Raw genomic sequence first — 14,172 nt, 5'->3', positions numbered from 1 at the left:
ATAACTATTCACACGACGTGTTGAAATTTAAGTGTCAGATTGTATGGTAAAAAATAGCAAGTAACTGGCCTATACTGGCGGAAATGTACGCAAAACAACAACACTATTTTCTCTACGTGGGCCAGTACAGGTATGCTGGCCAAACACATCGGTCAGTAAAAAAAAAGTGTTACCAACGCAATAAGCGAACTATTGCAATCATATGTAAACAAAAATTCAAAAATTGGGAAATAGAAAAAATTTCAGTGTTTTGTTTTGAAATTTGTAACATTTTCACTAATTCTTTTAATTCTGCATTTGTTTTAATTTTTAATTTATATTAATTATTTATTTTTATATGCAAGTTTTGCTATTTGCCAAAACATAGCACTTGAGAAATTGCCACAGTGATGCCAATGTCTCACGTAGCGAATATAGGTCATCATGCATTTTTTGCCATACTGGCGAGTCACTGAAAAGGCTTATTATTAAAAGGGCAATGGTTAGCATTTTTATCATATATATTTAAATTAATTAAATATTTAATTTAATCATTTAATTATTTACATTTATTAGTAAATGAAATGCTCATATGATTTTAAAGGATGGCTGGACTAATTTTTGAATTTAGCAGAACTAAAACTTAAGAAGTAAAAAACTTTTGTGAGTAAAACCTAATTCGAATTTATTGAACAGTTATGAATGCATTTAAACTGTAAAGTAACGGATTGTGATCATCTGATAATCTCAACGTATATTTTTCAATGTACATATATTCCAAATTGTAACATTTGGATTAATATGTTATACATAAAAAAAAATTAATTTAATTAGGTATTACCATTATGATAATTTTATACAATCTTTAATAAATAAATTAAAAAAATTTGAAAACTCTTAACGAAAATAATAAATAAATTCAATAAATAAATATGTACATAAGTGCAGTGCAAAAAATCCCCAGGAAATGTCAATTTACTTAACCTCATATACTCGAACTCGCACACGGCCTTTATATGTTATTTGTAAACATATTTGTCTACTAAAATAATCGGTGTGGCAGCACAAAATATTTTTGTAATTATTTTCGAATATTATTTTTGAAAACACGTATTTGATTGGGTTTATGGCAAAGTAATAATAGCAAAAGTTAAACACAAGCACAGATAAAAATATATATAAAATTTTGTTTATAAATGAAAGAAATATAAGTCTTATTAATTTAGTATGTGTTTTATTAGCTGTGATGGTAATACAGCAGTTGAACACTGTTTAAGTTGCATTTGACATGAAAGAATTCAATACAGAAACGTAAAACTTTTTTGTTTATAAATATATAATTGCATTTTATTATAAATAATAACTAATTTATGTAAACATTACATTTTAAGAATTAAATTTGTTTCTATTGACGCAATTGTTTTTATTTGTGAAGACGAAAACAGCGACATCTATAAACATTACCTAATTTTCGAACATGAGAAAATGTCAAAAATGCAACAACCACAAAGAGATTTTTGCATATACAATTGCTGCTGTTTCTCGTGTGTGTGTGTGCCTTAAGTCACTTTGATCAGTTTCGAATTTTTTTCATCCCACAAAAAGTCGTGTTGTACCCAATTCTGGCCAGCATGGCGGCGTCGTTAGGAAGATTTTGTAGCTCCAAATTATTAAAATCAGCATCTTCAATTAATTTACAGCAGGTAATAAACTGCACAACCAACAAATAAAAATTTTTCACCAAGCAGAAGTTGTGTCAATTTCGAAAACTGAAATTCGTTGTTCACAAGCATGTAACATTGAAAATGTTCCAAAATCCTTTCCAAAACTATGTATTAAAACAATAATAACAACAATAATGAGTGCTATCACTGTTCTAACGGTTTTTGGTGCTTTATGTACCATTTATAAACAAAATTTTCGTTAATAGTGAAAACTTTATCAAACAATTATGTAACCTGCCAGTAAAATTTCCTCGAAGTAAAATGCTATTACCTCATTCAATTTTTAATTAATTTGGGTTTTCTAAACGTTATTATCATCTATTTTTAGGCAAATAAACTGTCTACAACTAAAAACTGGACGAATGGCCAAAAGAAGGTAAGTTGAATGCCACCGGTCGTTAAAAAAAAGTGTTTGCTGCTGTTGATTTATTTCGTAATTGCAGCTGAAGAAGTAACATAACCTCAAATCAATTTAGTTAAAATTTGTTATGCTTCATTCAAAAGCATTTGTTTGTTAATAAATAGTTGCATTAATAATAAAATTATATTTTTAACAGCTTTTAGCATCGCTTGGTATCCTCACTGGTGGTGTGGGTGCACTTGTCTTTGCGTTAGAACAGTCTGTGGAGGCATCGGGAACTGAAGTGCATCCGCCAGCGATGCCATGGAGTCACAATGGAGCATTTTCTTCACTTGACCATCAAAGGTATGTATATACATACTTATATGTGAAAATTATTCTAATGCATAATTCACGTATATTTTTATGTAGCGTACGGAGAGGGTATGAGGTCTATAAACAGGTGTGTGCTGCCTGCCATTCAATGCGCTTTATTGCATATCGCAATTTAGTTGGCTTTACGCATACTGAGAGCGAAGCTAAAGCGGAAGCTGAGCAAATTATGGTATTTATCTATAGCATGTAGTTATGTATATATTTGGTATTTATACAACGGTTATAATCGTTATAGGTAAAAGATGGCCCTGATGATAGCGGTAATTACTTTGACCGTCCTGGCAAATTGTCAGATTATTTCCCCTCGCCATATCCCAACGAGGAAGCTGCACGTGCTGCCAACAATGGTGCTTATCCACCGGATTTAAGTTACATTGTATCTGGTCGTAAAGGCGGAGAAGATTATATATTTTCTCTGTTGACCGGCTACTGTGATGCGCCAGCTGGCGTTATATTGAGAGAGGGACAGTATTTCAATCCATACTTCCCAGGTGGTGCCATTTCAATGGCACAAGTACTTTACAATGAGGTATTTTTAAATTTTTTTTTTTTCAACCGCAAAAGTAATATTACAAGTTTATATGATCTATTAGGTAATTGAGTACGAGGATGGCACACCACCAACTGCCAGTCAATTGGCTAAAGATGTAGCCACTTTCCTTAAGTGGACTTCTGAACCAGAGCATGATGACCGCAAAAGGTTATTGGTTAAAGTTATTGGCATAATGACTTTCTTAGTCGCTATATCCTATTACATTAAGAGACATAAGTGGTCCGTTTTGAAATCAAGAAAAATTGTCTTTGTACCAAAAGAAAAATAAATAACTACAAAGTTCGTCGTATGCAACTTATAGTATACTTAAAGCAACAAAAACGGAGCTGAGAGTTAGTCTATTTGAACTACCAATGGCATCAGTAAGAAATCGCGAAGCTTAAATATAATTAGAGAATTGTTTAAATAATATTAAAAACTTAACGTTAATTAAAATAATTGAATTGAAAATATAAACAAGCCACAAACAATTAAGTCAGATTAAACCAAACGTTTTAAAAAAAAATTCAATCAAAGAATTTTTATTTATTAATTATTATATATAAAGATAATATTAGTAAAATTATTTCAATATTGTGTATTTAGTTTTTTTACAAAATGCTGCCTGTTATGGTTCTAAAAATGGTTCTAATATTTAAATAGTGTATTAATTGTAATTTTTAACTTTTTAAATAAATGTGGTTCAAAATACTTCTTATGACTGACTACAACAAACCCAATAAGATTTCAATACAGTACGCAACTTTATCAATTGTATCATATGTAGATTATATTTTGTTAAATATATCGAAAACAAATGATTAAACACATCTAAACCCATATCTTCATTATTGCTTAGGTGTATATCGACAATATGAACTTATAAATTACACTTTTGAGTTTATGACACAGCAATTCATAGGTTATTTAAGATAATAAAATAAATATATATTTTCAAATAATCCCAATGAGCAATAGATATTACCGAGTATAAGTGTCACTGTTTGTATTAACACCCTTTTGAAATATATGAAATTTATGTAAGTTGAATATATATATATATAAATTTAAGTTGAATATATATATATAAAAATTTAAGTTGAATATATATATTAGGCATATGTTGAGAAATTTTTTCAAATGTGTGAGTAACTAGAACTTCTAAAACTATTTTCACTAAAAAATAAGTTCCTTTAATAATGAACCATTATTTTAGAATTATTCGGTTTAACTTGAAATCTTGGAACCATATTTTTTCTATTATATAAAGTAGAGTACTATTCATGTTACTTTCTACTATAAATTTTAATGCCAACGATGACTAAAATATATGAGGAGATAATACTTCTATTTAAAAGTAATTGTAGTCAGTCCTTCAAAAAAAATTTTTTAAACATTCTTTGGTTTCCACACCACTTAAGGCTGCAACTGGATAAAAAGATATAAACTTTGTATTTACCCATACATTTTGTTCAAACTACACTGCGGATGAGATTTGATTTAGAAGGAATTCTACTAAATTTATTGTAATATTATAAATTGCTTCTTATATTAAATAAATATAGGAATAGGTAAAATAGACTTTCGTTAATCTAGTTTCGCTATATTTCCGTATTCTTGATATATTATTACAATAACGTCCACAATTTAAAATTTATGCTAATTATATACATAAATCCTATTTAGTCAGGACATTTCATTATCTTAGAGATACATCTCCTTAGATCCTAGAGATAATCTGTGCATATCACAATGAATGCAAAATAGTGAATTGTAAGTCACAAGAAAATTATTTAAAATTTTGACCTGGAATATAACTATGGCGAAAATAACTATATTCGGAAAATAATTTATTTTTTGGTGAAAATGAAGAATGGTGATTGTAGTGTACAAATATGTTATTGAATTATATATTCTCCATGACTGATACGTATGTACTGAAGCTGCACAAATGGAGTAGACTCTAGACTCATATACCATTATTGTCCAGTCTAATTGTCTAACATTTTAAAAAATGCTTGGTGGATCTGTCTGAGAAATAGAGTTGCAAGCACTCCTTAAACTCCATTTGATAGAACTAGGTATCTATAAGTTTATGCGTGGATTGCAACCAGACAGACTAATTTGAACTAACTTACATACTCTTTATTTTAGTTCAATATCTTGTCACCTCTCTGACTGCAGATTAGCTTTATGTTTATTGAACTTCTGATCTCTACTGACAAGAAAACTGAACCAAACCATTTTTGAAATTCCAATTTGAAGGAATGGCTTTGCGGTCTAAAAAATTCTGTAAAGATCGAAACAAGTGATAATCCAAATCTAGAGAATACACTATCAACTATAGTATATACATGACAATACCTTCCAATTCAAATGTAAAATGTTTTGTCGTGTCATCAAGTAGTATAGTCTTTCATTATTTTAGTGGAGTGCTATATCTTTTATTCTTATTAATTATTGGTTTCTTGGTAGATAGCATCACCTCTCTATGATGAATATCAGCTTTTAAGTGTATTTTTTCTTTAAAATCCCATCGAACCATTAACACTCAAAACAATTATAAGATCAAGCAAAATTCAATTAGGTAAACGAAACTTTATCATTGTTTTTTGAAAAGGATTATGTGAATCAAAAGTTGTAATTTAGTTTTTATTTTTATATATTTTTCTATAAAGAGGTTTTTTCGAACAGTGGTGAACTATAACAACAAAAATTCATTTTTATATTATTTTAATTAATTGAATATTTAGCTGACCATACAGCTGTTTCGAATATTTCCAAACACCCATCATCAATGGTTTTGGAAATAATTTTTGTATTTTATTATACGTAAATAATTTTTTGAGACTGTAAGTACCAAGAATCGAACTCGTGTCCTGTCAAATTTGAAGCTCAGAGTCAGCGCACTTTAACCAACTGACCGAAAACCGTACTTGACTTTTTATGTCCGCACATTTTTGTAGAGTTTTGTTGATTTGCTGTGAAAGTTTTATTAACAAATTCACTTGCTGTGTTTATATTACAACGAAATCATAAACCAGCTGTAGAATAATTAAATTAATTAATTATATTTTTATTTTTAATTATTAAGTTTCAACACTATTCTGTTTGCAGCGGCATTATTTGTTGCATGATTTATAAATAACGTTGACGTTTCAAAGTGTGTTTGACTTTTTTCTCAGGGCGGAGTTTTATAACAACTCTTAACGCAACTCAACTCTTATTATAACTCTGAATTCATAACTGCTCTAAAATAAAATTTTATTGTTGTACTAACCTTTCTATTAAAAAACAGACCTAGCAAGAAGATAGTTTCCTTAGTCATAATGAACTTTAAAAATCAAATTTAAACAGTATTTACTCTTTCTGGTAGTTGATTTTCAGCTTCTGGGGCCCCTTTGTTGCCTCCAGCGATGATGTGCTTCTGTTGCCCATTAAATACTCAATCTCAGTTGGGAAAAAACGATACTTTTTCTGATCCCTCTAATATTTACTTAGTTGATTTAGCAACAAGAAAGTAAGTCCACTTACTAATGAGAATATTTTCAATATCTGATTTAATTACTTTAGTGAATGATGTTGAGGATTTTTGTTAGTTTTCACAACAATTAATACTTTATCTTCATGGTCCAAAGATCTTAAAAGAATAGCAGCATAAAATCGATAAAAAAATTAATTTATTTTTAATGCATTTTTTAAATTTTTTTGTATTTAAAGTTAGGTGACAAATAAAAAAGTAATATTTTTTAAGCAAAACTATGAGTTCTTTTTTTTCATAATCAATGAGAATAATTTTTTTTATGTTTAAACAAAATTTGCTTTGTTAAGCATTTATTTATTAACTTTTATTCTGAGTTAAATATAATAAAAGTCTAAAGGAAAATTCAGCAGCTTAGCTGTAAAAAAATAAATTATCTCAAATTATTAACAAAATTTCTATGAAAAATGCATCATTTTTAATGAAAAATAAAAACGAAATAAATTATATTAATTAAAAGTTGTTCTTTGAAAAAAAAAAAGAAGGAAATTTCATTGACTTTAGTATAAATTATATTTTGAGTTGGTAGTGCGCAAACCTTCGAACATAAAAAATTAAGTTTGCCTCGACGATATTTTACCTTTGCTTAGTTTAATTGAACTTTTCTTTTTTCTACTAAAATTCTCAACATTTTAATTTCCTCGTTTTTAATTTGCTTACGTTAAGTTTTAATTCATATATATATATATATTTAAATATATATAATTTAATTATATTTAAATTGTATATTTCATTATTCAATTTTTAAATTATATATGTTTAATGCGATTTTTTTATTGTTAATATTATTATTGTATGCAATTATTTTAAGACGCTGTCTAGACATTAGTACGTGTACCTTTTTTGTTTTTTCTTTTTTAATTAATTAATTAATTTGTTACTAAATGGATGCTTTAAGTTATTTAAAATTTTTTGTTATATATATTTACTTAATAATCCATCATTTTTTAATCTTTGTTTTGTATATGCTTCGAAACTAAATATTCCTTATGATGTTAAAACGTTTGATTTTTGTTTCTTAAGTTTATAATTTTTATATCTTTGTTTTTATTTTTATTTCATATTTATGATGCTTCATTTTAATAATTTTATATATTTAATTTGTTTTCTGTTGTTGTTGTTTTATTTATTAAATATAAGAGAATAATAATAACATGTTCTCACGACGAGAAGACGCTAAAGAGGTGACGAAAAAAATGATTACGATTTTTAGCATCAGCAGCAGCAGTAGCAGCAACAGCAGCAGCTGTTGCTAAAAGACCAGCAACAATTGTTGTAACCAACTAAAAATGTGCACCTTCTGGTGGTTGCGGCAATTTAAGATTTTCTTTACAAGTCATAATTCTACGAATTTCTTGCAGCATCGATTTAATAGTATATTCACGATTCCATCTGGCTAGCATTGGAACTAATCTGTGATCAACCTAAGTTATATGAAATAAAAAACACTATAAGATTATCTTTTAACACGAACAATTGATAAATAAATTACTTACCACTCCATTGTTTTGATTAATACAATTCATATTAATTTTTGTTAAAAATCTAAGCGTTGGAGGTTCGTCAGGGTAACGTTCACCGCATTCAATTTTCAGTGAATACATTCTATTTTCATAAGGTGTCTGTAAAATAAAAAAGGATTAATATTAGTTCATTGTAAAAAAATTTTGATCTTATATATAGGAAATTAAATACAGACTGAGGCAATTAAATTGTAACTTTCGGTAATGCTATAATTTTTTTTATTTTTTGTTCATTTTATTTTTGTGTTTCAGGAAATTTCAAATTAACAAATATATTAGCAATTTTATGGCGATTATAATGATAATAAGGCTCCCGGAATTACTGGTTTTACGCCGCGAACCCACTAGTCAATTTCAACGACTAAGTGCAATTCACAATTTCCAAAAGAGACTATAGCAACAATCATCACCATCGATCTTGGGAGCCCCCAACTCAAAAAAGTGGCCAGGTTTCTCCGTCTGGATCCGGGTTAATGTTCAAATAAATCCCATCCACTTAATCCAACCCTTACCCTCATTCCTCCCTCCACCCTACCATCAACCACTTCCCTACCCATGTAATCGCCTTGTATATCCTCTTTCCTATTATTTGCTTACAGGTCCCAAAGGGTTACAACAACATCAACAACCTTGTGAGCCATCCGATACGTAAATTTTCGATAGAAATCTAAGACAAGTAAACTACTCCATTTTTTTTCTTCACTATTTGCTCAATAATGAATAAGCCCCGTGGAAAAAAACAAAACTCTGCACTTTTGGTGTGATGAATTAAACTTTTGGTTCGATTTCCTCTATCTTTTCTTCGGTGTAAGATTGTGAGCTATTAGAAGCTTTAAAGATTTTGATTAAAACTCATTTTGTAATATTCGTAACGCACTTTGAGAGGATATGTTTAGATCGACAGCCAGTATGCTGCCACTGACGTGAACTATTGTTACCGATATTGCGAACTTTCTATGACTACCACCATAGAGTTTTACAATTCTGTCGGTATCATGATAGTGCGCTGTGATTTGAGATATTAATTATTTATTTACGTTCAATTTCTGATTTTAGAAATATAGAGCAATCACATTATCATGTTTTAATTGCATTCCCGACAAAATTTTTTCAACGCAACTGATACAAAAATCGTTCGGACTGGTGCCACAGAGACTTTGTTTATATAAGTTTTTTTATATTGGTAATTTTTTCGAGAACACACAAATACAACTTTCGGACATACTCAGCATATTCTTTTATGACTTTAAAAGACTTTGATTCTTAGTTCATGACAAACGTAAATGTCGAAGTGATTGAAATTTTCTCTATATTTCATTATTATATTCCTATATGATAATTACCTCTAAAAATACTAAAGCAATGGATTTAGAAACAGAGACGTGAAAAACTGATATTATTAAATGATCTCAACTAAACCCATAATCCTCATAAGGTTCGCGGTATATTTAATGTTAAGCACCTGTTTTTCGATACGTAACATGTTGGGACAAGAAATTAAGCAACCTATATGGAGTTCGCTGAACATATTTCATGCGAACTATGTACTCAAAATCATATAGATATAAATTCCATAAATTCTAGATACTTAAATACTGCTAGTAGCAAATACACCTAATTTAGACCAATATGTAGCGTTGCGATATTCTATAACACTGGAGATATACTTATTTCCTTTAAAGTCATTTGATATTTGGATAATTCTACAATTTATATACATTGATATTCGGTATATTCGCTAAAGGAAAAAGGTACACAAGATATTTTTGTCTATGTTGGACAGTGGTATAAATCGCATTTGACGTTTTCTTTTTTCTTTTAAGTAGCAGCTCTTGCAAATTCCAGAACAGCGGGCAAAAGTTGTAGTCTTGTAATGTGTCTACCAATTAGAGACACTAAGGATTAGTGTTAAATAATTACTTCTGTTATATCTCTATTCCACTATATCTAGACACATTTCGTTTAGTCGTTTTAGATCTAATTTAGTTTTGACTAAAATTTGACTGAACAGTTCTTGTTATAGCACACATATCCATAGTATAGTTTTATAAAATTAATGGAATGGAATTTAGTTTAAATTAACACATAATACAAGTCTTTAATATAAATGAAAGAAAAGTCTACCATATTAGACTCAATACCAAGTATACAGTTTCACAAATTCGGATAATGTTTATACAATCGGGTATCTCACATATTAAAGTTCCTAGAATCGAGAACCAGTCATCAAGTTCGACGACCAACTGCCATTCAACACTCACAAAAAGGACAACACAATCAGTTTCCTATAGACTATAACAACAACAACATGTTCATATTATAAATCTACGTGTCACTAATTGAGATATTATATATTATCAAGGTGAATTGATATATTGTGCTAGGTCACCCGATGATCAACTCTAAAATGATCTTTTAGAATATTGATTAAAACTCGAACTATTTGAGTTTAGAAGAGTTTACAATTATTCGCTGTTATTGATAACGTTTATTTGATGAATAACAATAACTTCAATAACAATATAGCCCAAATTGGCAGTTTAATAACGTATATAAATTAGTTCTAAATTATTAATTTGGAATTTACTTACTCTAGGTGGTCCAATAATCATGCCAATCCAATATGTTAAGGTCATATCGTCATCATTTTCAAGGCCCCAAGATATAGTGCCATCGCCAACGCCTTTTTGACCTTGATCTAGTTCTTCCAGTAAACGGAAATTACGTGGAACCACTAAAGAAAATAATTTAATTAGTCTAAATATATGAAAATATATTTTACGATATTTTATTGGTAAAGAAACATAAAATGATTGTTTTTAAATTTAATAAATAACAGAATATGTAAACTAATAAATATTCAATTGTAGTGGTTAAGTTGCAAACAAACAAAAATGGCAAATCAATATTGAAGAACTACACTTTAGTTGAGTATTGAAGACCTTCAATATATACTATTGTACTAGTGTACGAGCGGCAAATTTAGAAAGGCTTTTAAACCATCCATTTTCTTATGACTGCAGCTTTACCTCCTAATGATGTTGCTCATCTGTTTTTATGTCCTAATGCATACATCAATTGAAATCCTATTGAGATTTGGCTCCGTCCCATCTTGATTTAAGGTAGCTTTAATTAAAGTCTCACCCTTTAATGTACACTTGTGCCCAAAGAATCCCTGACCCTTTCACGCTTTCCGCAGCTAACCATATTCTAACCCATGTATTGTATTTGTAATTCATTTTATGTTAGATCATATAAATTACCATGGTCTACTAGTACAACTACTACAACCAACCAACTACAGTTTATGGAAAATTGTTTTTTTTTTTAAATTAAAATGATACAACTATTTTGCTCTGCAAATTAGTTATAGTTTAATTATAGTTTCAGAAAAATCCCACTCTTCGCAATACTGTCTCTTCATAGCCAATTGTATGTACAAAATCTTATTGCTCACTTTCATCTTTATAAACCCAAATTTTACGTCATCTATGGAAGTTAAAATAAAGAAAGTAATGTACTAGATCCATTCGCCTATGACTGCTATAAAACCAAGGACAACCAAATACTTTAGTAGTAAAAATAAGGTCCTAACACCGTTCATAAAAAAATTAATTTAATTAGTTTGCAGTTAGTTTATAATGCAGCTACTGATATCAGTTATCTAACACATTAGATTAGTAGATACTCCGATTGGGTTTCGTGACCGGCTGGGTCTACGTCACATGACCACTTTTCAAGTTTGACGACCAAATGCCGTTCAACATTTCAAAAAGGTACTGTACCAGAAGGTATAAGTTGAGCTTTAATTCATTTCATATTATCTGCTTGATAAATATCCGCCGGTCAACACAACAGATACTCTGTTTAAATACAGACGAGTTCGAATTTTATTAAATGATTTTTATAATTATTGTTTTAAAAACACGTGATGTGGGATTTAATTAAAAACGTTAGAAAATTTTGTGAATTCAGAGGAAGTGTTTTTTGTATTTTATATAGTGAAAGAATTTTGTTTATTACATTAAGAACCTAAATCCAGTAAAATACTTTTAAATTTTATTAGCAAATAGATAACCGATGAATATATTGAACCTCATAATATAACATAATACTCTATTTGAAATACCTCCGAAGAAGTGCAGATCCTTTTATATTAAACCATCATGCAAAGTACTTTCTATATGTTTCTGAACTAAGTCCAACGTTTTATTATAATTTTCTTAAAGATTAAATCATATCTCATATAGTTGAAAGCACATAGGTCAAACTCGTGTGAATATTAAAGTATATACATATATACAAAGCCACCCAGTATTGATGAGTCGAGTTGAGTGGTGTCTGACAATAAAATAGCTGCAATCACGATGACTAATAACTTTAATTGAGGAATGTATGAAATGGGTGGTGTCAGGTGGTGCAGTATCAAGAAGGACACTGCATAGGAATGGGAGCACAAGTGAAACAATAGTAATAAATATGATTCCTTTATTTTGCCTGCTAATTAAGCAATAAGTTTCCAAACCGGGCGCGGCACAATAGGAATTTGTAGGTTTTCGGCAACTCAGCATGCAATTAAGAAATGTATCTTAAAACGCGTGAGGGGTTCGTAGAAGTCAATCAAAAATAAGTGAACTAGCACTTAGGTCTTATTTTCTTTTGATTTTTTTTTTTTTTTTGTTAACTAAACCTAACCATTGGCAACACAACAAACCGGACAAGTAGCATACAAAAGGGTGAGTAAAAGTCAAAAAAAGAGAGCATAAAGAACTTTTTGTCAAGTCATTTGATGAAGTGAATCGAAATTTTTATACAATTATTTTTCAACGTAATGTTAAAATTAGTTTTGAAAACTTTTAATAATTTATAAGTTTAAAGTTATTTTTCACACAGCACCGCCTTTTTTTCGCACATTAATTTTTTTTCTTCTTTTTACATATTCAGACTTCACACTTTCACGTTTTGCACATAGTTCGGCAAAGCAAGTCTTTTTTGGCGATATTTTGTCTAATATTTATATATTTTTATATATGCATTTAACGCAATTTATTAGAAATTTTTTCTGATAATAATACTATGTATGTTTTACAATATATTTACACAAATTTATTAATTTTTTTAACAAAAAATTCTTACCAACACCGGTGCTTGATGGATTCGCCATTGTAATTATTGCTATTTTTGTTCCTCTTTACGCTCTTTAATTTCGAAGCTCAACGTATGACTTGACTTATTACAGCATATGTTGTACTCCCTCTAACTCATACGTTCGCGTTATAACTGCGAATATGAGCTATTTCGTCACACCAAATGTCACTTTTATGTTCTCAATACTGGGAATTGCAGCATAAAATACTTCGATTTTTCTAATAAAATTTATTTAAAATTATTTATATATGTTGAGAATTACTTATGAGTGCACTTTAATGAAATTCGACTTTTCCTTTTTGTTCATTCAACAGCGACACTATATGTTAAATTGCTCCTGACATATAGATAATTTAATTAAATTTTAAGCTGCAAAATATTGTACGATTAAATTTGTCTTTGACGGTTCGATTACTCACAAATTGCGAAAATTCATAATTGGCGTTTAAAATGTCAAATTTTTGGGCGAAATCAATTTGATGATGCCATATATTTTATTGTTTACATTAATGGTAAATCAGTAAATTGTAGAAAAAATTTGAAGATAAACACAATTAGGCTCTGTGCGAGTTCAAGTAAATTGAAGTTAAGTAAATTTAAATTTCCTTGGAAATTTTTGAACTCCACTTACGTAAATATTTATTTATTGCATTTATATATTATATTTGGTTAAATGTTTTCAAATTTATTTATTTATTTATTAAACAACTTATAAAATTTTCACAATGGAAACACCTAATTCACCTAATTTATATATAATTTACCCTACTCAAAATTAATGAGTAAATGTTCATATTATAATGAGTTTATTTATGCAACTGATAGAACTTTTATATGAATTAAATAAACTTCACTTAATAATATATCACAAACAAAAATGCTTTATATATAATACTTATTATTACATTATTATTAGTTGTTGTATATAATTGACATATTAATTTATTTATATCCATTTTATATATCTATCACATATTCAATTAATAAAA

General features: G+C 28.8%; 2 protein-coding genes across 3 annotated transcripts; one reads left to right on the top strand and one right to left on the bottom strand.

The window, feature by feature from the left end:
- Positions 1 to 1,511: 1,511 nt before the first annotated feature.
- On the top strand, positions 1,512 to 3,557 carry LOC119670649 (cytochrome c1, heme protein, mitochondrial-like). The gene is made up of 6 exons (XM_038080999.1): positions 1,512 to 1,682; positions 2,032 to 2,079; positions 2,261 to 2,409; positions 2,476 to 2,608; positions 2,675 to 2,968; positions 3,033 to 3,557. The coding sequence occupies exons 1-6, from the start codon at positions 1,611 to 1,613 to the stop codon at positions 3,258 to 3,260; spliced, it is 924 nt and encodes a 307-aa protein (XP_037936927.1). The 5' UTR covers positions 1,512 to 1,610; the 3' UTR covers positions 3,261 to 3,557.
- Positions 3,558 to 7,436: 3,879 nt separating this feature from the next.
- On the bottom strand, positions 7,437 to 13,592 carry LOC119672259 (ubiquitin-conjugating enzyme E2 variant 2-like). 2 transcript variants are annotated; one of them, XM_038083270.1, is made up of 5 exons: positions 13,446 to 13,592; positions 13,172 to 13,390; positions 10,627 to 10,769; positions 8,009 to 8,134; positions 7,437 to 7,936 (listed from the first exon to the last, which is right to left on the bottom strand). In XM_038083270.1, the coding sequence occupies exons 2-5, from the start codon at positions 13,197 to 13,199 to the stop codon at positions 7,796 to 7,798; spliced, it is 438 nt and encodes a 145-aa protein (XP_037939198.1). In that variant the 5' UTR covers positions 13,200 to 13,390; positions 13,446 to 13,592; the 3' UTR covers positions 7,437 to 7,795. The 2 variants fall into 2 exon arrangements, with proteins under 2 accessions (XP_037939198.1, XP_037939197.1); XM_038083269.1 differs by having other exon boundaries at positions 13,172 to 13,592.
- Between the last annotated feature and the right edge of the window lie 580 nt (positions 13,593 to 14,172).

The sequence above is a fragment of the Teleopsis dalmanni genome, chromosome 1 (genome assembly GCF_002237135.1).
Source record: "Teleopsis dalmanni isolate 2A chromosome 1, ASM223713v2, whole genome shotgun sequence".
Classification (NCBI taxonomy): Eukaryota; Metazoa; Arthropoda; class Insecta; order Diptera; family Diopsidae; genus Teleopsis; species Teleopsis dalmanni.
Note: the sequence above shows the minus strand (reverse complement) of the source record. Positions and strands in the feature narration are given on the sequence as shown.